Source organism: Diorhabda carinulata, chromosome 5, assembly GCF_026250575.1.
Source record: "Diorhabda carinulata isolate Delta chromosome 5, icDioCari1.1, whole genome shotgun sequence".
Classification (NCBI taxonomy): Eukaryota; Metazoa; Arthropoda; class Insecta; order Coleoptera; family Chrysomelidae; genus Diorhabda; species Diorhabda carinulata.
In genome coordinates this window covers 25,631,615-25,657,683 of record NC_079464.1, presented here as the reverse complement: position 1 = coordinate 25,657,683, position 26,069 = coordinate 25,631,615, and the positions used below count along the sequence as shown (strand labels likewise).

Genomic DNA, 26,069 nt, shown 5'->3' with positions numbered 1-26,069 from the left:
TTATTGCGTGTACTTTGTAAACATTTAAAGAATATAATTTTAATGTGCGTCTTAGATTATATCGAAAAAAAAAAAAAAAATAAAATAAAGTGGTCGAAAATAAAGTCTTACACTACCGACAGGATCGTGATAATGCGACTATACAACAGACGAACCATGTAGGTATGAATACTGTGCCATACATAAAGTGGATCCCTTAGTTTACAATAGAGGTTGGTGAAATAAAAAATAATTTTAAGTCCAAAAAAAATATATATATTACAGAAAGATATAATTTCTACAATAATTTCAATTTTTAAAGCATAATTCTCTAATATATATTAATATCTATATAATAAAACGGTAATTATCTAGGTTAGGTGATACCCCTCCGATTTCGTGAAAATTTTAGTATGTTATAGAGAAAATTATAAATTTCTTATGTCTTGAACCTTTTGATATATTAATGCTTCTAAATAAACATATATATAGGGTGCGGAAACCATCCCTTGAGGTACTTTGTTCAGTTTGAAGAATCAAGTAGTAACCTAACCTAAAAAGTGTAATAATTTTTAAGTTAGGCTAGGTTATTATTATTATTTCATTTCTAAACGAAAAAAAGTACCTGAAGGGATGGTACCGTACTCTATTGTTAAGCTTTATTTTCTCTATAACACCAAAATTTTAACGAAATCTGAGGGTAATCTAGATAACTACCAATAAAACTTTTACACCTATATACTATGACAGAAACATTAGTACCCCTCGATTTAATAAACTGAATGCACCTATATACTCCCTAATGAGATAGGATACTGAAAAAGAATCATTTACCTAAAATAATTTTAAGTAAAAACCGTAATCTATGAGCTATATATTATGTAACCTTCTAAAAATTACTCATCTTCGAATTGGAATTTATTTAAGCTGAACACTGCAGAGTTTATCACAATTATTAGAAAGTTTAAATTTTTCGATATACATTTTGATCATTAAATTTTGAAATTACTTTAACTATGATAATCTCTGTCTCCTGTTAATAAATAGATATTAAAGTGTTTTAAAATAGTAAAATATACAATATATATCTAAATTACTTTTAATTAATAACTTGCTATACAATAAACATTTAAAAATCTCACAACTTTGAAAATTGGTCATATAAAAATTCTAGAATCGAATATAGAAAAAATAAAATAGTTTACCGAAAACAGTAATTCAACAAAGTCGAATTTTAGGTAAAGTAATTTTGATAAGTGCATGTGCATATATTCCTTTCTTAAACACCTGTGTTGAAAATACTAGTTTCATTCCGCTATATATGAAAATATAGGAACAATCTGTTTCTAGTGAAAATAGAATTATCAATTGCCATAGTGCTACTTAATATTGACCCCAGATATCAATTCTCAGTTACCAATTCAGAGAATAAAAAGTATCCATTCATATATTTGAAATAGGTGATAAATTGTTATATCAGTGTTATTTTCAAAGACTTTTTCCTCTTAGAGTCGACAGGATCAGCTGCGATTTGGAGGACTTTTTTCTATTATTTAAAATCAAAAACTTTTGGGAACGAAGAATAAATAATTCCTAATGTCTGAACAATATCTAATATTAATGTAGAAATAAATTTTCCTGTCTACCCCTATCCAAAGTATAAATTTCTTATCCTCATTGTAGGAAGTAACCCTGCAGAGGAGCAACTCCTATATCAGGGTCAACTCCTACAAACCTGCCTCCTAAAAAAAAATTTCCCTTATCCTACCAAAAATTTTTCCAACGAATCTCTTTCTTGTAGGAAACAAAGTGGTACTTTCCATTCTAGGGAAGAAAAGTAAAAGTGACGTCATGGAGTGGTTCTAATTATACTGACATTTATGGAAACTATAAATCGCTATGGTCTAAAACTGATAAGACATGTTTATTTGTCTGCTATAGAGCAGGAAAATGCATCAACCAAATAGTTGAAAAAAATGCTATTGCTAATATTCTTAGAAAAAGTTACCTACATTTGTTGAACAACGATTCTGTTTTGTGCTCTAACCGATTTAAGCATCATTGCTGAATCGTTTACAGGACGGTCCTTCCGATACTTGTTAATAGCAACGTACAGAACTCCGTATTTTGTTTCTAAAGACGGCTCAAAGTGGCGAAAACATGTTTTCTACAAACCAAATATGAAAACACGCACGATGAACATAGTGCCTCATTTACCGGGGCCAAAGGGCGAAATTAAATTGAAAAAAAGCATCTGAAATATGGGAATATTCATGACGAGTACTATGTTAGAAAAAATAGTTTCTTACTCGAATGAGTACATCCGATCTAAATTATATGACACTAAGGACTTAAGGACTCATAACACCACCGATCCAATAGAACTGAAAGCCTTTATTGGTCTACTATACATTTCTGGTGCTAACAAAAGTGGCCGTCAAAATATTGAAGATTTATTTAGAGGCAACGAGATGGCGATGGAAATATTTAAATTAACAATGTGCCAAAGAAGATTTCAGTTTCTCTTGGCCCACATTCGTTTTGACCAAAAAAACACAAGAACTCAAAGACAAAGTTTTGACAAATTTGCTGCATTTTGTGAGATTTTTGACGAGTTTGTATCAAATTTACCCAAGAATTATTTATATTCCTTCAGCTTATCTAACTATAGATGAAGTATTAGCTTCATTTAAAGGTCGTTATACATTCAAGGTATACATACCAAACAAGCCAAATCGGTAAGTTATAAAAATTTATGCCTTAGATGATGCTAAATTATTTTATGTAATCAAGTTGGAAGTATACTTGGGATAACAACCACAAGGACCTCTTGCTGTTGACAATACGAATCTTGCACTAGTTTGTCGGTTATGTGAACCTGTCCGTGGAAGCAATATAACAATGGACAATTTTTTTACAAGTAACGTTGTTGCCTACACACTTTTGCGTGATTATCATCTGACAATAATAGATACAATGGGCAAGAATAAGCCACAGATACCTTCAGAACTTATGACCCGAAGACCAGAGAAGAGTTTAATGTTTGCCTTTGACGAAACGTCCACTTTAGCGTCCTACGTTCCAAGTAAGAACAAATGTGTCATTGTTTTGTCAACGATGCACCATGGTGATAAATTGGATACAACAACGGGAAAGCCTGAAATAATCGTAGATTACAATCACACAAAAGGTGATGTCGATGTAGTGAACCAAATGTCTGAAGCTTACAACTGTGCACGAGTAACTCGTAGATGGCCACTTGTTATTTCTTATGAACTTTTGAATGTGGCAGGTATTAATTCATGCATAGTCTTCAAGAGCAACAACCAAACATCAATTCGACGCCGAAAATTTTAAGAGCAGTTAGGATATGAGCTTGTACAGGATCATATTTTAAGAAGATCTACAAATAAGAGACTTCCACGTACAATTCGATTGCGCCTCCGGGAAATATGTGGAAAAGAAAATCAAAATCAAAATGTTCCTGATAACCAAAATCAAATTTATGACCGATGTCTGCTATATTCGTCCAAGAAAAATAGAAAAACCAGGTACAAATGTCTAAAATGTAGCCGGTTCCTTTGCTTAGAACACCTCAATGAAATTTATCATGACTGTTATACAGGGGAAGATACCGATGAGTAGTTCCAGTTATGAATGTTAGTCTAAATATACTTATATGAATAATACATATTTTCTGTTTAGTTTGTACATTAAATTAATCCTCCTAGACGTTTGTCAACTGAAAAATATTATTTTGTTTTATGTATGCCCATTATCAAATATAATGCTGTTCTATGGTATGTATAATTACATGGTTATTTTGTGCCACAAAAGTATAATAAAATGTATAAAAAATTTAGCGAGGCTTAATAAAAGATGTATAACGGACTTGTTACCGCAAAAAAAATAACAACTGACAATATTATTTGACTTTTTTAGATATCGGTCTCTCAGACCGACGCAGGAATTTTACTTCTACAGCACGTTGCAGGCGGACAAAACGCACAAAACCCGCTTTTCTTCATAAATCCGATTATCCGAATCCCTAACGACGACAATTAGTCCGTTTAATCCACTGTAATTGAGATATATGTTTGAATGATTACCGATGAAGTTTAGTTCCTTTGTATTTTTCATATGCATAATGATCTTCAAACGAACTTATATAATACACACATGCACTTGTGTGAATATTTTTCATTGAAATATTTTCGGTGGCTTTTGAAAGTTTTAAGTAATCATTATATTGTCGCAAAACGAATATAATGGAAAAAATTTAATGTGGATTCCGCTCCTGTTCCATAAATTGATCCAAAGTAGTTTGCATTGAATGTCTCAAGTCCGTTTCACTTTGTGTCAGTGGAGATGTGATGAATTGTGTAGCTGTTTTGATTGTTCGAGTAATTCTGAAAATGAAGGTAAGTACCTATTAATTTTATTACAGCATTAAAATAATCATTTAGTAGTCATTATCAAATCAATTTATCGAATAGTTATATAGAGAAGGGATAATAAAATATAAATAATTATTGTCATCGTATATAACATCCATTCAATAAAAAATTGGATGTCTTTGAAAACATTCTTTCTTAAAAATCTAATTTATAATAACTTTTAATTTCTTAGATCTTTTGATATTTTTATGCTTCTAAATCTTCATGATTTTAGGTTTCTTCTGATTTAAAATTAGTTTCTTTTATAATATTAATCTGTCTTCAAAAAATTATAAAAGAAACTAGTTTTAAATCAGAAGAGACCTAAAATCAAGAACATTAGAAACATTTATAATAATTATTTACAATTGATTATTGTTAGAAACAAAATATAAAATATGTAACTCCAAAGGCCATAATTGAAACATTGTTTTTCATCACATTTTTGAGAAACTCTATTACTTAAGTACACAGTTCCACAAAACTAACGAATAATTCTGCAAAATTCTTCTTATATTTAAAAAAAAAAAAATTTACTGAAAATATCAAAAATTAGGCATCATTTTTGTTTACATATTTCATAAAAAAGTGTGTTATTATAATTAAAACTAGTATGGGTTGCGTTGCTTTGTTCACATCATCTAGGTGTACTTGAAATCAGATTTCTAGTTGCGACTGATACGATTTCTACCAACACTTTTATGTTTACGATTCATGTCGTTTCATAATGAGTTTAAATTTAGGACTTACTATGAAGCTAGTGCTGCAATTTTCATTTCACTGAATAAAATTTTGCCTCATTAATATTCTCCCCAGTTTTGGTATTATTAAGCAAACTGAAGATGCTGATTGTGACAGTTTGAGTTATACGAGGTCTGGCTATTAAATAATGAGACTGGTTACGAAACAGGGTTTTATTATAAAAATTATTCTACATTCGAATACTCTCCTCGCCACACACACCTTTCCTTCCTTTTTTTCCATTAGGAGCTCAGCTGTTTTTTGCTTCACCGCTTCTATCGACTCCAATCGAGTCTTTTTCAAAGCAGATATTTTCTAACCTTTCAAGGAAATCTGAGCAGACCAGTTGACGCAAATACTTTTGGTCAGGAGTCAGATTATTTAGCATCAACTTTGCACAGACTTTTGTCATGTGTAATTTCTCGTGTAAAATTTTTCTAACCGTTTCTTTATCGGCGTTTACAGGCTCTGCAATCATCCGGATGTTCATTCGACGACCTGCACACACAATTTGGTTGATTTTGGTCACTGTTTCCGGAGTTGAAACAGTCACGGGCGACCTGGGCGCTGCTTATCTTCAGTGCTGTCTCGGCACTCACTAAAGCGCTTTCATCACTCAAAAATACGCGCACGAGGTAGAGTCGAAGTTTTGTTCAATTTAACGAGAAATTTGAGATTGATACGTTGCACCTGTCACAAGTGAAAAAAACATGTTCATTTCAAACCGGTACTGCACAAATACTATAATAGTGACGAAAACGTGTTTTGGGACGTGCATAGACAAGATATCTAGATATCCAACGCACTACTCGTTTTTTACCCTACCCGTCTAGGGCGCCCTCTAGGCGCGCAGACTCGTTCTTTAATAGTCAGACCTCGTAGATACGGGAAAATATTTAACGCAGTGAAATGCTTGTAACTTCATAATGCCTACATTCGCAAAAACCGATTTTGACTATTCAAGTCAAATGACAGCAACAGCGCGAAAGATTTCTCTTTCACGTCCATTTTGGACCATTTTAAGTCACAACACTTGAGTGTTACCTTCAAATATGCGTTAATTTTGCGGCGCGGTGTAAAATCTCTATTTGTTATTATCTCTTTACTAGCAATCAAAACTTTAGAGGTTCTAAAAGTGAATGTAGTGAAAAAACTTTTAGATCTTCTTGTCAGTTGTCAGTATCTTGTGAAGTTTTTTGGATTGATTTCTCTGTTCGATTTGTTTGTGCACCCTTAAAGTTAATATCTAACGGGCTCGATTATAGTTTTTAGTGTTGACCAAGATTCTTTACACAAATAACCAAAACGAATCCTCTCATAGGTATAGGAAATAATGTGTGCGTTAAATTCAAAAAAAAAATCAAACAAAATTATGAAGAGCCGTTTTTACTTACACCAGAACTCTCTTTTCGTTCTATTGGCCAATGGTCATACGCTTTTCCTCCTTTCTAGCCAGGCCAGCAAACACAACCCCACGCAACCACCACAACCCCTGCCCCGCAGAGGATCAACTACTATATCAGTGCCAACTCCAACAAACCATCCTCTTATAAAAACTTTCCCTTATCCTACCTAAAAATTTTCCGACCAATCTCTCTCTTTAAATCAGAAAGAACATAGAAGGAGGCGATAAGCACACACATAGTTGCCAACAATAAAAATACGAACATGGCTCCGTCAAGAAGTTAATGACAAATGTAAACAAAAACGAGAAACTTCCGCAGCACCCAAAAACAAATTTGGCGGGTGATAAGAGAACAAGGGAAAGAAAAAACTGAATTCTGCGATTCAAGTAAAATATCAGAAGACAATGGACTCCATAACAGAGTTATTTAAAGGAGAAGGTAATACTAAGAAAACCAACAAACCGCTCATAAGGAATAACATCACCATTCAGGATGTCGACCAAGCATTGAAGACCTTAAAAAACAGAAATTTTCAAGGAAAATTGTTCAAAAAATATATATATAAATCTCCAAAACGAAGAGAGCCGTTTTTAATTATCTTATTTTTCCTCCTATAAGCAAGGAAGTCCACGTAACCACCATAACCCCAACCCCGCAGAGGAGCAATTCCTTTTATCAGTGTCATCTCCAAGAAACCTTCCTCCTATAAAAAAATTCCATTATTCTACCTAAAAATTTTTCAACGAATCTCTCTCCCTCTCTAGTTTAAGTTTACTTTCTACCCACAATTTTTGCCATATATTGAGAATTGTGGCCAGTGACCGTTTAAAACAGCCACAACGCGCCTTGCGTTTGCCAGAACGCGTTGTGGCTGATCTGACATAGCCAGAACCCGAATGAAATTATTTTAGATTTAGAAGACGTCAGCTCACGTAATATAATGTTGCTTATTAAAAATAATTCGGTAACAAAGTAGTACAACACTAATTATTTGAATAAATGTTTAATGACAACATTTTTATATATGTTTTATATCCATATAGTCAATAGTTAAAATAACTAACCTAACCTAATTGCGTCAAACATAAAGTTCAATGCAATTCAAATGCCACAACAATTCCAACAAGAAAAACAAATACGAGTAGGTGGATATGCAGCGGAGATTGATTGAAAAATTATAGTGAAGAATTTACAGAACCCATTACATTAACTTTTAAGTGTTTGCATAAACTTTTGATAAAAATTTTTTGATTTCTCTGAATTGACTTAGTTCTAAAATATGAGAAAATATTTGTATAACAAATGGAAATTTGGAAATACGCATTTTTACAATTACAAATTGGAAACAAAATTATGATAAGCAACATGTATTTTCTCAATCCTGCGATTCAGGATATATTTAAGATGTTCCTAGTCACCTAAGAAGAATCCATTTGCATTTAGCTAATATAATTTTCTATAAACGTAAAAATTGTCACTAAACTATAACTATTGGTTAGGTTAGGATGCATGGATTAACTTACTTTGCACCTGTAACAGGATCAACTACCTCTTGTGTGACGACAGTAAACTGCGGTTCTTGCTGATAGAAGTCTTCTACAATATAGTTAGTAATAAGTTCTAAATATCTAAGTCTATGTCTATAGAACTATATACATACATATTGGATTGCCAATGAGAAGAACACAAATATTACTACCGAGCTTAGTTAATTAATATCTGTTATACAGTAATGAGTTGAAATACTTCATAACAATCCAACACGTTTCTAAAACTACTTTGAAAACTTGTTCAGTGATTTAAAGATGAGATGGTTCAAAAAACAAAAGGCGTTACTATATTCTGGTTCATGATACTTAAAAACTTGAAAAAAGTAAAATTTTATCTCCACTAAAAATATAGTGAAATATTTATAGCAAACTTTTCTTTTATTCCTAAAAACATGTAATTTTCAGGAAAACTAGATTAATCATAACATTCTATAGTCCAGGCTACCAATGTTTTCACCACCGATTTCCATGAACCTGAATCGATTTTAATGAAATTTTGACAGCATATAGGGAATACCTCAACAAGTAAAATCTACCCTATGCCGATGTATGCTTTTGTACTTGGGGTGATTTCTATCCCAACTAGCAGGTGAACATTTTTATTTTAAAAATAACCGCGGAAAACATTAGTTTTTTAGTTATACGCGATGAAAAACTGAATTTTTCTTAAACAATAAGCATGTTTTGAATCAATTTTTCATGAATAACTCAAATGCTTTTGATTTTATTAGAAAAAGTGTGAGAAACAAAAATGAAGCTTATGAAAATACAAAGAGATTATATTTTTTAAATTTGCTTTAGATATAATACAAACCGAGTTATGATTTAATGAAGGTTGAATATTTTTATCGAACAGAAATTTTTTTAAATTCATCTTCGAGTAACGGAAAAACGGTCAATTTTTCGAGGTAATTGCATATAATATTTTTCAAAATACTGTTAAAAAGCTTTAAAATGAAAAAGTTACGGCCGAAATAACATTGATTTATATTTTTTTTTTTTGAAGAAAAAAACCTTAATTTCACCCTTGCAATAGTATCCAAATTGCAATAAAAATATAATCCAGTGATGATTCACTTTATTTACGTACTAATAATAAATTCTAAAAGTTTGAACGATTTAGAATGCATAATTTCGAAAACAATCATGTTTAAAGTCGAAAAATCTTTTTCGAAATTTTCAAAAAATATTTTCATTTTTTCAAATTTCTGGAAAACTATAGGATATACATAAAAATTGATAAGCAACAAAAAGCATTTTTTTAACACATATTTTGCTTTTTTGAAACTTTTTTGTAACTTCGAAAATAACTGAACATATGACTGATACCATTTTCGAACCCTTTAAACGTTACCCTTTAAAAAATAGAAGACTAAAGAAATTTGAAACGTTTATAAACTTAAAGATTATATAATTCCCTATACCCTATACCCTTCGAGCGACTAATTTACTTGAAAATTAACCGAGATATGTTCAAAAAACTAAATACACTTTTTTTTAAATTTTGAAGCAGGTGGATTTTGTAGTATAAGTGAAAGTATTTAAAATAAATAAATCAAAAAACTGTATAAGTCTGTAAATATTTTTTAAAATTTTTTCTGTATTAGGGGATGATTTATAGCGGTAGAAAATTATAAATACAAAATATTCAAGTCAAAACATATAAAAATATATCCATTTAAAATAAATCATTAAAAAGAATACGTTCATAAATATTTTTTTCCAATTTCTTTCGAAATAAGGGATGATTTATAAGAGTTGAATATTTCGAATGAAAAATATTTGAGTGGTCAAAAACAAAAAGAGTTCATTTAATATAAGTAAACTACCACAAAGTAATTAAATATAAATTTTTTTTTCAATTTTATATTAACCGGGGGTGCTTTATAAGGGATGAAATACATCAAGCAAGGTTGAAATATTATAAATATTACATTGAAGCATCAAACAACTTTTATTCAAACCTTAAAAGTATTTTTCTACACATAAAATGCTTATACTTAGTTTTATTGATTTTTGCAATAAGGGGTAGTTTTCACTCCTGAGAGTAATAAGCACCTATTGGCACATTGTAGATTTTAAAGATAAGGGTAAGTCAAGCTTGATTCCAAATTTTCACGCAAATCGATGCAGGTTCATGTAAATCGGAGGTAATACCTCATTTTTACCTCGGTAGCCTGGACTATTAGTAGTTTTTGAGATAAAGAGCTAAGTATGTATCTTTTACTGTTTGCACAGCGGTTTAATAGCTAAGTAGTCATTAATTACTACGGGAACTTGGAAAATGAAAAAAATTAGACAGGATTTGAAAAATTCAACCAATTTCAAAACTATTAATTTAATTAATTAATAACGAAAAAAAAGTTTAATATTTCAAAATATTTAAATATGCCCACTATTTTTTTAATCTCAACGTCATCCTTCATTTTAAAAAGAATATTTCCTTGAATATACGAACAATGTTATATTTTCACAGGAGGTATGAAACTACATAATTACTAACCAAACTTGAGAAATCAATAACTAAAATGAACTTCTGTAAATATGTATTGAGAAAAATACAATTTGTAACTAATAACTAGTTCTAAATGGTATTGAGACTGGTATACACCTCAAAAATTATTTATTAGGCAAATCATAATTCTGAAGTCGGTTTAAATATTTCCAATTACTTTTTAATTTCATTATGATATAGCTGATAGATGCATAGTAAAGTCCACATACTATATTTATATTAATTATTGATGGCGAGTTTGAAACTTTTAATAGTAAAGGAAAAAAATTTCAAAATTAAAGATAGTGTCCCATATTCGGTATACAGTATACCCACATAATGATTTAAATAGAAAATAGATTCATACATCTATTATACAGTATGTATTAACAAAACTACCCTTCTCGATCTTCCATATAAATGATTTGTTCAATGTATAGTTTCACAATGAAACTAAAGATTATTAAAAACCAGAAAAATATAAAATAGGGTAGATTGCTATTTTCAACTTATTTATTCAACTTTATTTTGGATAAATGTTTTTTGGGAACCATATCGTCTCTTGAAACACTGGCTTAATATTTACACTAATCATGCAAATTCAATGGAATTATAGAATGTGTACTATAAGTTCTGCAATAATTTAAATTATCCCATAGAATGTTTAATGACATAAGTTAAACAGAATTTATTTCGTGGAAATACAACTTACTTACTTCAAAGTCTAGTATTTAGGGTAAACATAGATTGATAACTATTTTTTTTTTAAATTAGAGAAATAAAACTTTATGACTTCGCTATTAAAATTGTGATTATTGTGAATTTTAAAGAACAAATAAACTCCTGGACAAAATTAACTCACCACTCATATTTTTCTCGATATTCTTTATTTATTGATAACTTACTGTACGACAAGTAAACCATGGTAAAATTGTGTTAACATTTTCTCAAAAAGTGCTGATCAAAGCAAAGTTAGAAGCAAGCTGTTGATTGTAATTGTTTGGAAGTTCATTTGGCAGTATATCTAGTAAAACAATGAGGTGTCAAAGAAATTTGTCACTGGAGGAGGCAGTTTGAGTATCGACTCTCCTGAATGAAGGATATTCAATGCGATATGTTGCTGGTTTGTTGGGAATTCAAGGTGAGGAGACATAATGAAACGGTTTGTACCATCGAAGACAACAAGGGCGAAAATGTTGCATTAATCAAATTGATGATCGTATTTTTAGACAAAGTGCTCTCAAAAACAGGAGAGTCCCAGCAATCTGTTAACAAATGAATTATCAGTTGTTCGAAATATCAATATAACGGTTAAGCAATAGAAGACCAGGCAAAAAACTCTTACTTACCAGAGAAAACAAAGTTCACAGATTAAATTTTGCAAGACTATATCAGAATTGGGCCATCAATGATTGGACACGGGTTCTGTTCTCAAATGAATCTAGAGTTAGCCTTAAAGCTCCAAATGGAGATGAGCGTGTCTGGCGAAGACAAGGAGAAAGGTTTGCCAGCTGTAATATCGCTCCTAAAGTAGTTTTTGGTGGTAGGTCTAAAACGTTTTGGGGAGAAATTTGCTTCGATGCTCGTACGGAATTGGTCTCTATAAGTACGAGGTCTATGAATGCCAATATTACTTAGACAACATTATTGTCGAACATCTAATGCCTTCTGCTGCCTAATTTTTTGTTCATGCAGGATAATGCTCGTCCCCACGTGGCTAGACAGGTTAATGTCTACTTACATGTTGTCAATTCTCCTTTTATTAGAGTGACCACCTAACAGTACGGATATAAATCCATAGAACATCTGTGGAACTATCTCAAAAAGAGAATTCGAAGTGATAGTCCCCCTGATTCTAATCACAACAAATTTTACTGATTTTTTTTTCATTTTGGAAGTATGTGCGTTTCAAGCAAAAATAAACTTTTATGGAAAAAATAAAGCAAATTAAGGGTACGTTAGTTTTATTTTGTGTTGATATTGTAAATATTTAGATTAATTAAAATGGTGCGTTAATTTTGTCCAGGAGATTATGATATTTTTAATATGTTACATCACTAGATATATGAGATTTAAGCCACAAAATAAATTCGACAGTTATATTCGAAGATTTTATAACAACACAGTATTGTAATTTTAGATTACTAAACAGAACTAAATTTCTAGAAGTAAGCAGCATACTGTAAAATATTATGAAAAAATGTGATGACAAATTCATCAATATTTTCCGTAATATTTTCAAATTTTGAACAAGTGTTATATATTTAAAAAAATAAAATGTATTTTTTTATTCAAATCAATCTATTCCGGAACATTCAGAAACTCGTGTAACCAGTTCAGCCAATACTAAAGTTTCATTGGAAATTGGAACAGATTTCAATAGCTGTTACTTATATAAATCTTTTATTTTGTTACAAAATCTCGAACTCCGATAAATACTAATGTCACTTTAATGATGCAATTCTTTGTGTGAAAATATGTATTATTAATAAACCCATCAAATATCTTGATTAATTCAAATAAGTAGTTAATAAAAATAAAATTTTGATTATAATAGAATGTTTAATCAATGTATAAGTGAATAGAAATATGTACGGAAGTCTGTACGAAAAGAACACAAAATTTAACATAACAAGAGATAAGCAATATAGGCCTATAAAGATAGTTAGGAAAGCGTTAATAGAACTAAATCTATTCTTTGCATACAGATCTGTGTGACAGGTGCAAGCGTTGTGTAAATGTAAATTTCATGCCTCATTTTAATAATTTCGTAGACAAATAAACACCATGCGGACAAACTCAGAATAAATATTGATCAACACATTCGGCTTAAGAAATAAGATATTGATTTGACGATGGTCGTGATTATGAATTACTTAAAAACCTAAAATGTGCAAATATGTGCATAAAATGACATAACAAAAATCGACTATTTAATTTTACTATTGTTTTATTATTGTTTTAACAAACATGCAAAAAAAAACAAGTGACACATCCAAAGTAGTTTTTATCTGCTTTTAATTGTGTTTATTTTATATTAGAACGCTATCGAAATTATCGTTAATAATATTAGAAACATGAATGTAAGTTTGTTGTGTTACGCTTTGACGCGAAAACTACTTAACCGATCATCATAAAACCGTGTACACATATTCTCTTGAAGGTACTATAAATAACAAACTCAAAATCTAGCTTCTTCAACGCCATCTAGCATTCCAATAATTAAGTTCCTGTATTACCAACGGTCACGACAATATTCAATCCAATTGACTATAATATCAGCTGTTTTTGGATTTTTCTTTATTTATTGTTATTTTTTTCTGTCATTTTGTATGCAGTATAGAACTATTTGAATTTTTGAGGTTAGGTGATATTTTGGTGAGTGATTACATGCTATTCATTATTTTAGATCTTACTCTTTCATTTTAATTCTTACTCTGTTCTTCTTTAAAAATGCTTCGGAAGCAAAAACCCTGTACATCCAAAGTTGAACGAAATAAAGAATCTTCGGTTAACGCAGAGATGTGAAGACAACAGCAAGCAGATCGACAAAGTGTTTTGAGTGAGAAGAATTCATATTGCAGCGATGCGGCGCTTATCCTTCCCACGCGGTTTTTTATTTGTGGTATATTATGGTGCCACTGATTTGGACCAATAACAATGCTGTGTCCCGTTCACCCGTGCTGAGCACGCACTGATCATTGTTTTGATTTACTATTTTAGAGTTTATAAACTCTTGTTTCGCTTTAAAATTCTAACACTATTTAAATTTAAATTAAACGCTTTTGCGCACAATTCTTAGTAATTAGGTCTGTCCAGGGTCTACCAAGAGAAGGTAATTACTTTTCCAATTCAATCAACAATTAAATCAAATTTACCCCATGCCTTTTTTACATTTGGCTATTCATTCTGTTTTTTTCTTGAAAACTATAAGTTCTAAAACATATTTTTGATATTTATAGATTTTAAAAAGTTCGACAAGTCCAATTGTTAAAACATAAAAACTTTGACTTTATGAATTACGGAAAGTAATTTCATGGGTCATCGAGATCTTATCTCAACAACATACATGTATGAAATAATTCATGTTTTCCGTATAAAAGCTGCGTACTTCTTTAATAGTTTTTCGTCTACAGGAAAATAGTTTGTTGTTTTCTCGATAGTTCTATAGCCACTTATATGGTGACGAAGATATTTAAAATTTTGTTTGTTAAAATACAGGTAATTTCGATAATCAATTCCGTCAAGTATATCGTTGAATAATCTAGTTTGTGTTATGTCATTTCAATTCGTGACATTTCAATAAATATATTGAATGGTGTAATTAATAAAATGCAAAAATATCTGCGTACCATTGTCAATTTTGTGCGAGCAGTGCCAACACGATCATGCTTGTTGCCAATGCGATAAACGACCACACTAGAGGGTAAAGAACATGCCAGGTCTCTAAGGATTTTGGATTTTTTGATGCTGGGCAATAAGACACTGTCAAGATGCATGTTCAAATTTTAACGATGAACCATTGGAAATTAACATTAATTTACTCTTATTTGAGAATTTATCGAAATTTTTGGTACTTTCTATAATAGTTTAAAATGAGGCTTTCAGGTACGTTTTAAAAAATGAGGTCGTTAAATTATATTTTCATAACAAACTGTGATGTACCAATTTTTAATATATTTTTAATGTTTTCCTAACAATTCTTTCTTAACTCTATGATACTTTATGTTCCGAAAGCTTTGCAGCCCGTCATTTGGATAAAATTTATTTTTTAGTTCAGTGAACGTTTGGTGTAATGTCATGGTGAAAGAATGGTAGTCGTCAATTTATCTGAGAATAATCGGTGGCAATCTATTCTATTTCTTTGGCAATTAATGTAATATTACAAAGAAATCAATTAATATAATACCTTTGAGTTCCAATATATATTGGACAAACATTTTTTGGCGAATGTTAAATTTTGTGATTTTCTAATTTTATTGACCGTTAGTTGGTTCTGATGATTTTGTTTAGCGCCTTTTTTAAAGTTTTCAACATTTTCGATTACGAAACTTTCACTATATTCGTGTAGATATAAAAATATTATTTTTGAGCCTATCTCCATTTATTACAAACATAACATTTTCTAGCAAACTTGGATCATCATCATCATCATCATCATCATCATCATCATCATCATCAAGCCTTTCAATCCTTTGGATTGTGGCTATCGCTTTTAGCGCTTTAACATCCTTTTTTTAGGTGGATTACGCCTCGTTTTCTATTTTTGTTTTCTTTATAGTTAATCCATTGTCTTGGCTGCTTTTATTTTCCATTCCTTTCGATTCCGGCATTTTACTCTCCAGTTCTCTATATAACGTGTTCTTATGTCTTCCTCTATTTCGTTTATCCAAGTCTTTCTCGACCTGCCTCTTCTTCTTGGCCACAATGGGGTCCATTGCGTTATTCTTTCGATCATTTCAGTTGGTTTTTTTCTCATTATCTGTCCAGCCCAGTTGAGTCTTTGTCTTTATGTAACTCCTTTTCTTCTCCAGCTCTTTCTCTATTCCTTCGTTTTTCTGTGCTCTCCTTTCTCCCTCTTGTGTTATGTTTGGACCTGTTATAGTTCTCAAATCTTTCTCTCGGTTCTTCTTCTTCCTTTTTGATGATTGTTGTTGTTTCCATTGCATATGTGATAATTGGTCTTATTAGGGTTTTGTACATTTTTATTTTGTTTTGTTTTGTTTGGTTATGCTTTTGTTTTTTAATAGGTTTTTGTTTCTTCCATAGGCTTGATAGCTTTTTGTATCTTTTTCTTTATCCTGTCTCTGGTTGTTTGTTCCAACGTTATTTCTATGTAGTTAAAGGTCGATACTGTTTCATAATTGTATTTGTTACTTTTAAGTTGGTTTGCTCTCTCTTATGGTTTCCTCCCTATTTTCATATATTTTGTTTTTACTGCATTTATTTCCAGTCGGTAATTTCTTCTGTTCATTTGTTATGATGGTGGCATAATCTGCGTATGCTACTATTTGTATTGCATCTGTTATAATGTTCTTATTTTGTAGTCCTGCGTTTGTCACAATGATTTCCAATATTATATTGAAAAGCGTTGGTTACATTGGGTCTCCCTGTTTAACGCCTTTATTTGTGTGTCTTTTCTGTTGTTGTGCCTTGGAATCTCAATTTAATGTCACTCTTATTTAGTATTATTTCTATTAATTTTCTTATTTTTTTTGTAATTCCTTGTCTTTCGAGTTTTTCTGTTAATTTCTCTCTTTTTATTGAATCGATAGCACTGTTTTTTCTATTATTTGGTCTATAGTGTGAATTGCATGGATAGTTGATCTTCCTGGTCTGAAGCCGTTTCAATAATCCCCTAGTTCTTTCTTTACGAGTTATTTTAATCTTTTGTTTAATAAATTTGCTATTATTTTGTAGGAGGTATTTAGCAGGGTAATGACTCTATAATTCGTCTGGAATTTGGTTTTGTTTCCATATCTGCTCTATTAGTTGATGAATATGTTTATTCAGTTTTTCTCCGTCATATTTAAGAAGTTACGGGCAAACCTGGATAATAGCTGTAATTTGGGATAAAATTTCCAATTTGACATTTCTACCGTCTAAGAATATTAGATATTAATTCCACTCCTGAAGTGTAATCTCTTCCTTCAATTAAAGAAGATCACAAACTCATAATCCAGTAGAGATAAATGCTCTAACATTCCTGAAAATCCTAATCTTCTGTTCAATAAAACTGAAATAGAAATTGTTCAACGGCTAAGGAGTAACTTGTATTTGGTTACTGTAGCTAAGAACTAACTTTTACTTATTCTATTTAGTACCTTTTAATGCTGATTATATAATTCAAATAACAGTCTTAATCGAGATGATTCTCTTGTCAAGGTATTATTTAACGAAGATTTTTTAAGTAACATTTTGTTTTACTATCTAGAATATGGGATAAAATATAGAATAAGGGTAAAAATATGTGAAAAGTATTATGCCACTTTGAAATTTGGAATAAGAACAATGAACGATTAAAAAATAAGTTGAGTACAATAAACACACAAATGTCAACGGGTTGTTATTTATACATTTGATACAGCAAATAGTTTAAATTTATCAATATGATGATAATAAATACTTTTTTTTAGATCTAAGTATCTAAATACTCGAAAACAGATAATATTCGTATATTACAAACTTTTTAGTAGTAAATTAGAACGGATTTTAAAGAGTCGATCACGTTAAGTGAACTGTATAATAATAAATTCATCACTTTGGCTTGCCAAGAAATAAATTGATAGAAACCACAATGAGTAACAAAATTATAGGTAAAAGTAATAGGTAATAATTAGTATAAAAGTCGTATATGAGTCTTTAGCAAAAATTAAACCAGTAAATATTCCTTCAAATTATTGCGGAATGCGGAAAAAGATGGTTTTCGATTTGATTTCAATTGGCAAGTGATTGTGCATTTTTTTGCATTGTAAAATATTGAGCCTTTAACTAATTCTGAATGTAGAATTTTGCAGATTCAACGACGTCAATGGTGGTGTTATTTAATAAAAAGGCTGCAATGTATTTTTATATGATAAAACTTGTTGAGACAGAGAAGATTAGAATTGCACCATTATTTAAGGGCTATAAGGTCATTATGATCTCATGAAATGCCGTGAGATCAGGGTTGCTCCAAGACAAAGTGGTGTCGTCAGCATATTTTACCACTGATGTCTAGATAGGAGATGTCGTTTATAAAAAGAATATACAAAATAGGGCCTAATACTAAGCCTTAGGGCACTCCACATTCTATTTGCTTGCAAGAAGACATAGTTGTATCAACCCATACAAGCTGACTTCTGTTGGTAAGGTATGACTTGAACCATGCGAGAGATGATCTCCTTAAAACCGTAGTACTCCAATTTGTTGATCAAAATATTATGATTAACACAATTAAAAGCCTTAGAAAAAATTACAAAAAGTTGTTGGATTTGTGCATTTGTTACTAAAAATCCAAATTTAAAGAAAAATGATAAAAGCCTCTTTTTGACCAATTTTCCTTTGATCTAGATAACGTGGGAAGGAGTGAAATTGGGCGATAATTCGACATCGTTGTATCAACCCTTACAACCTGACTTCTATTGGTAAGGTACAACTTAAACCATGCGGGAGGTGTTTCCCTGTAAACAATCCGTGAGTAAAATTGAAGCAATTTACTAATTAGGCTCGTTAACTAATGAAAAAACCTTAATTTGGTAATAGTAAAATAATTACGAATATTTGAAGCCAGACAGTTTTGGTAAATAAATTTCCTCTGTATCACAGTCATTTTATGTGGTTCTTATCCATAGATACCTCTAATTGATTTTATTTAAGCCTTTTATTGCTAATGTACATTTCTCTATAAGTTGTTTTTCAAAGAAATATGAAACACCTAGCTTACAATGTTCAATGATGAAAATCGAGATCACCCAATCATTGTACTTATAAGAAAGTTGTCGTTTCTGTGCTTCTGGTTCTCTCAATAAGCTACTAAGCTTACTCGCTAATGTGATCGACCTTTAGTTTAACGTGAGCCAATTTGATTCTGTTTTATATTACTGGAAAACCGACCTCATTTTTTATTTACACGTCCTTTAGAAACATTTTACAATACTAAATAATTTAAAAAAAAAACAATGAAAAATGAGTTAATAAGTTTTAGTATAATGCTTTATGTTAGTTCAAATTATTTTAGTTTATTTATAAAGTAAGTTAATGTTAACTTGAATGGTTAATGTATATAAAAGAAAAACGACACAATTATATTATTAAAAAATCTACAAGCAAAATCTTGGTAAAAAAGTTCAAACACAAATACACAAGGTTAATGTATATATTATATTTCATTAGTAAATTAACTAAAAACTTTATAATTTGGAACAACTCATTAGGAAAATATTTCAAAATATCAATTCAAATCACAAATTTGAAAGACTGCATGCAAAAATTTATTTATTACCAAAGTGAATTTTGATTATTGATATATACATTATATTTAATTTAAAATTTCAAATATATCAATCAAAACTATAGTCAGTATTGTTTCAATTTTTTGTGAAGTTATTCATTTCTATTCAAACTATAAAGCAAGTTTGCAGAAGCCGAAAAAATAGTAACTAACATATACGGAAAATAACATCATACACATTATATTTTAAAAAAGCCTCTAGGTTATTTATAGATTCATACAATCACTTTAGAAGATTATTGAACAATTAATAAATTTTTCAACATTTCAGAAAATAAAATAATAATAGGGTTTGTCTTGATTTTAGTTTTTTTTACTATGAAAATCAGTTTAAAATAACAGGTAAAAATGTGATATTTCGATCTACTTCGTCTTTACTAATGAAATATAATTTTGTTAAAGGTCGAAACGTAAAATTTCCAACTGTTATTTTAAACTGATTTTTACCTAAAATCTTATCAAATAAAAACTTTCAATGGTATATTTTTCATGAACAAATAATGATGTCGAAATTCTGAAAACAGTTCCTATGATAGGAAAATAAAACTGACAGAAGACAGATATCAGTAGCCTTAACACTACAAAACTTGCTTTTAATATCTAATACAATGTCCAATAAATATTATTGTAAGAGTTCGTTGAAATCAGGTTATTAAAGAACCCTGAAAAATATAGAGGGTGTTTAATCAAAAATAAAAAGTATGGACTATTCTAGATTGGTGGGTATAGTTCTTCTAATATCAATTGCAGATTATAAAAACCCTTGCCAACAATTTTGTTTGATCTACCATAGGCGTAGATACCTCATTTTATAAATTTATTATTTTTATAAATACTTTTAAAAATATGTAAATCTTATGCGAGAAATTATTCGTTAAAAGACAATCGAATCATTATAAATTGGACTGCATTATACGCTGTTATTTAGATAGATGCAGGTGCACTTTATTGTAATCCTACTTGGAACTTTGAAAAAAATCAATATTATACCTCATTAACTTGCTAGAACTGAATATTAAATTATAAAATGTAAAGGCGTTTGGTTTAAACAGGGTACCAGACATCAACTTTTCTGAAAATGAAATTTCAAAGCAAAAACCACAAAGGAAAATAAATTCTATGCAAATAAAACAAAACATTTCAATTCAAACGTATCTTTATAAATAATGCTGGTAGTCAGAATCGTCTGAACTAGAGTCATCATTTGATACTAGGTGAGGGTGATACCACATACTCATCTTCTTCTTTACTCAGTTCTGGAGACTGATTACATTTTCGTTATCCTGATTTTACGTTTGCCCCTATTAACTCTAAAGGGTTAAATATGCAATAGTAAGGAGGTAGTCTAAGAAGAGTATGACTGTTCTTTGCACAGCTTGTCAATATAATAAATTTTCTCTAACCTTAGACATTTAATAATAGTAAGCAATTCTTTGTTTGTTTTTATGATCGCTGACAGGAATAGGAATATTTTTTGCAGACATAAATGCTAAAATTTGAGCTTTGTTACTACTACTATTTAGTATCTTAAGCTGTCCATTAAACACTTTGCAAATAATTCCGCTGTCATATTTTCATGATAATTAAATGCACAGTTTTCAATTTTTTCAGTAGATATTAATAAACATTAGGCACGAAACCGTCTTTGCTGCGAATTTTACACAGAGAGTGAATATTAATTTTTATGAAATATTGATTGTTCTTCGTAGAACTGTCTTCTGAAATTGATATTGGAAGAATCATACACGATAAAATTTATGTTTAAAAAGCCCACTTTAGAAGTTGACCCGTCCCTGCTTTTATCATAGCTTTCTAAAATAATTTGTATTTTGAATTCATTCAGTTCGCTAGATGTTAACGCTTTCAATGGAGCTACTTCATAGCACTAATACTAAATTTCTCATTCTACTTTTTCCACATCAATGGTGGACGTGGCGAATTTCAATGGTCAATTTGGAAAATTAAACAAACTAATATTGACGAATAGAGCGGGAAATTAATCAAGACAATCCAAAACGTTGACCAAAAAATTCAACAACCGTTAATTTTTTTTCAAGAAATGAATGGTGACCAGTTTAACCATATCACTCGATTGTTAATTATATCACTTTAATTTGTCCTACTGTATCATTAATTATTATCTAAATTAAAAAATAGAAAATTTCTTGTCACCAACGTATAGAATCAAAAAGTGCTGTATTGCTGAGATTGGAAAGCCTTTTAGACACAAAACTTTTATGTTACATATTACTAATATAATTTTTAAAAGATATGTCTATAAATAACCTCGTTTGTTTGTAACTACTATTGGTAAGAAGTCTTTTTAATCATTTTTCACAAGTAGGAAAAAATCACAAAAACAATGTAATGTGTATATGTTTGGCACGAAGCAACTAATTAAGAAAAGAAGAAATGAAGAAGTTCAAATATATTTGAAATTACCTGATTCGTCTTCGCTCAGTTCAGCTCCCTCTTCGTGCAGAGCTATATCAGATCCACTCGAGCTTCCGATAGTTCTTACGTGAGTTTTCTTAAGTATTCCCTTCAAAGGACTCCGCCTGCTATCATCGTCTGATTCGGAATCTAATGTGCTACTCTTCGTCGATACTTTTGATCCTGGAGAGTTTACTGAAGTAGTCGATTCAACTATTCGTACACCATCTGGCGATAGCACGGATTTTTCTAATTGTACTGTTTCAGGAGAAGTAAGTCTAGTTGTTTCAGTTACAAATACGGGTATTTTACTTTTTGGTGATCCTTCTAATTCTAATGGTTCACTAGTCGTATTAGTTAAATGTAATACATCTGGATGTGGGATAGGTATTTTACTCTTTGCATTGTCGGGTATCGTTTCAGTAGTTATTCTTGTAACCGTCGTCTTTACTATAGGATCTGTTGTTACCGTTTCTATCATTTTGTTTGTTTCAATATCATCATCCCAATTAACGTCTCTAGATAGATTAACAAATTCTTTTAAAGGATCTTTTGAATGTTTTTTTATAGTTTTTACTTTTCCTCCTTTAATTATAGGTATTTTGGATAGTAATTCTGAATCAGTTGGTGAAACTGCCCTTTCTTCGATAATTTCTATTTTTTCATTTTGTACACTTTTTCTCGGTTTCGCTACTGGTATAGAGCTCTTAGGAGTCTTAGGAGATTTTTGAGATATATCATCTGACAATGAATATTCTATTTCCCGTTCTATGAATGATCTACTATCCTCAAATTTATTGGTTAATGGACTAGAAGCTTCATTTTCTAAAAATCTAAAAGCTTCTTCGCTTTTTTCTTGTATTACAGAAATTGAATCCTCCTTAAGGCTTTCTAAATTATCTAGGGAATCTTCAGTATTTGTTCTTACATCGTCAAATATACTATCAGCTTTTTCGTCTAAATCTTTATTAGTAAAGTTTTTACTAAATTTATCTTCTAAGAGTGTATCAGAATTACTTAATCTATTGTTAACAATTTCTTCAGCTTCTTTAATAACATCATCTACTTCATTTTCTACCGTTTCACGGAAACTGTCGTCATAATCGCTAGAAGACCTTTTAGGAGTCTTCAAATGGATACTATCTAGATTAATTTGTTTAGAGATGTGATCATCTTTTCGACTAGGAATGATTATATCATCTTCAGATAGAAAATCATTTCTTTCTTGATGTAAGAAAGTTAAAGTATCATGAACATTTTTTCTTAGAGTAGCTATCCTTTTCTCCTCTGATGGTTCTATCTTGAACGGATCGCTTGTGGCGGAGACAGTTTCGTTTGATTGTGGTTTTGGTGTGCCTTTTGAAAATATTGAGTAATACAATCTACAGATAGATTAGAAAAATGTGACGCTTAGCTAACATGCGCTATGTGATATGCAAAAAAACCAAAAGTTCCCAAAAAGCTAAAAAGCTCTAACCCAACTACTAGAGATAAATAATTATTTAAAAATAATTCCCCTCTACCAGCTGCAACTTTTAAAAAGCATCATATTAAAATGGGCATGACCTACTTTTTGTTAAAATGATTACTTATTGTATGTTAAAAACTATCAGACCAGTATACTAAAGGTTGTAACTTGGTTAATTACTTGTAGGCCACTAATAATCTAAGCAAAATAGTGCAATACCAATACAGGAAATATTTCTGTTTATAGGAACCCAATATATTTTCATAAATAGAAAATTTGTTGTTGATTATTGACACTTAATTTGTACTTTGTTCACAAAAGTTGAGCCTCTGATATTTGCATCATATTTTCATGATGATAAGTTTAATCACAATAACTTATACAAATGTTTAATTACATATGCAAAGATTTTTGGATGTATAATAAACTCAAAAAATGTAAGGTACACTGAAGCAACTTTGGTTACCCTATAGGTTTTTTACAATGTTTGGAATTCGGTTGAACCATTGTAAGGATGAGTGGGTTTGGTTATGCAATGTTTTAATTTCAATAATTCAATAAACTATTTGAAATTTTTCATATTGAATTAATAAGCTAACAGTACAATGAAGCCTTCACTTGAGAGATTATAGGACCACTTCAATTCAACAAATAAATAAAAGGGCCCTTTATTTTAAAGGAACCTTTAAGGGTGGGATCATGAAACCAGCCGTAAGTTCATTAACTACACAAAAACTTACAGCCAAAGCAAGTTTCAATTGGAAAGTATAAATTTAATTTATATATTTATATTTTAAATCACAATCAATTGGTGATTCAGTCTAAATATTTATTTTTAATAGTGGAAAGTATATTGTTTATGATATATGTTTGTTCTTTGTAGCTGCACTGGCACAGGAAGTATACACTAAAGCGTTCTTTGTAGCAGAACTAGCGCTAGTGTTGCTGTTCTTAGTAGCAGTGTAAGAGAACTAGTTCACCCAGTTCACTGTACTGCTTGCACTGGGTCTAGAGTCAGGTCAGCCAGTTCAGTGCAAGACAGTTTAATCTGGAAACGTTGGTACTACATATTCCTCATAGGACGAATATAAAATATCAAAAAGTACTATAATCGTTTTCCATTATTTTCAATACTACAAGACCTGAATCACATCAAATAAACTCAAATACAACAATCAACAAATGCTCCATTACTCTCTGCACTAAATTGTTGTTTGTCGAACTAATTCTATACGCTCATGAACTGGCCTGCACTGGTCCAATTCCAGTGCAGCTACAAAGAACAAACCCAGAGTCTACAGAGGAATTCAACAATATAGAAAAAGGACAAAGAACGAATTTAACCTATAAAAGAACAAGGGAATAATCACTTACCCGTTTAAAAATATAAAATTGTAAATAGCGAAACATTATTATATATAGAAGGGGTATCAAATTGCATCAATTCATGACTGATTGAAGATATATTTTAAATTTTTCAATTTTTATTCAAATAACAATTTGTCAACCTACAAGAAAGGTGCTTTTCAATAATTCTGTAGATACATCCTTCATTTTACTATTTCTTTTACTGCGATAGACAAAGTAGTTAACAATGAAAATGAATGAAAAACAAAAATAATGATTAAGATTTTATTAATGTTTCCCACAAATTTTCAAAATGTTCTTTTTTCATCGGATATTCAATTTATATCCTTGATCATAAGAATGAGGTAGGGGGTGTCATGTTTTATAGTCACCCGTTTGTATCTTTTTATTATTCGGTTTTTTCAAAGCAATACTCTTATTTTGTACATACTAATCATACTCTAGAATTTAATGTACATAATTTGGGACCACCTTCTGAATTCTGAATAATTTGCATATTTCCCATGATAAACTTTTAATGAAAATATAAATAGTAGCATAAATAACTGATTAATTAATAACAAATTATTCAATGATAATGAGACACAAAAAAACAATTGTTCAAAAAATTTTTTCCACAATAAAACTATAAAATTTCAATTTCAGTTTATGTAGGTATATATCAGTTTATGGCAATAAATTCATACTGATATTATTTCCTGATTCAACATTTTTTTTGATAGTTTCTAATTTGTTTAGATTATTAGTTTTTTTATAATTCGGCCTGTTAAAATTTTCGAAAATGTTATTTTTCAACAACTTCAAAAAGTTCATTACGAATTATAGTTTAGCAAAAATTAAAATAAAAAGCACCTAAGAAAAAAATACATAAATGGAAATAGATCAAAAACTTTTTTAAAATACATACCTTCGACGGCTTCATTTTGGCTCATTTGTATATTATTCAAAATTGGTTCATTGATACCGAACTCGGCAGGACTAGGAGGAGGAGTAATAGCAAGGGGATCACTAATTTTTGGGGTTGGATGTAATTCGTTAAGTTGCTGGGCAATTTCCTCGATAACTATGTGCTCAGATTTCAGAGGAGTTGAATGTTCGATTTTGTCGACAAAATGTTCGTTCGTCAAGGGTGTCTTATTGGCGGCGTTTTGAATTTCAACAATTTCTGAAAGTAGAGTATTCTAATGTATAAATGTATATTT

At 30.3% G+C, this 26,069-nt stretch overlaps 1 protein-coding gene across 6 annotated transcripts in view; it reads right to left on the bottom strand.

Moving 5' to 3' along the window:
* Positions 1–232: 232 nt before the first annotated feature.
* The window catches only part of LOC130894160 (ankyrin-3-like), a 174,036-nt gene continuing 148,199 nt past the window's right edge, over positions 233–26,069 (bottom strand). For 2 of the 6 annotated variants that reach the window (XM_057800775.1, XM_057800776.1), the window contains 4 exons: positions 25,775–26,032; positions 22,041–23,387; positions 8,086–8,158; positions 233–4,388 (listed from right to left, as the gene is read on the bottom strand). In XM_057800775.1, the coding sequence (XP_057656758.1) occupies positions 4,259–4,388; positions 8,086–8,158; positions 22,041–23,387; positions 25,775–26,032 (1,808 nt within the window). In that variant the 3' untranslated portion in view covers positions 233–4,258. Of the gene's footprint in view, positions 4,389–8,085; positions 8,159–14,958; positions 15,092–22,040; positions 23,388–25,774; positions 26,033–26,069 lie in introns of all 6 variants that reach the window. The other 4 variants (XM_057800777.1, XM_057800778.1, XR_009059299.1 and 1 more) reach the window with 3 other exon arrangements.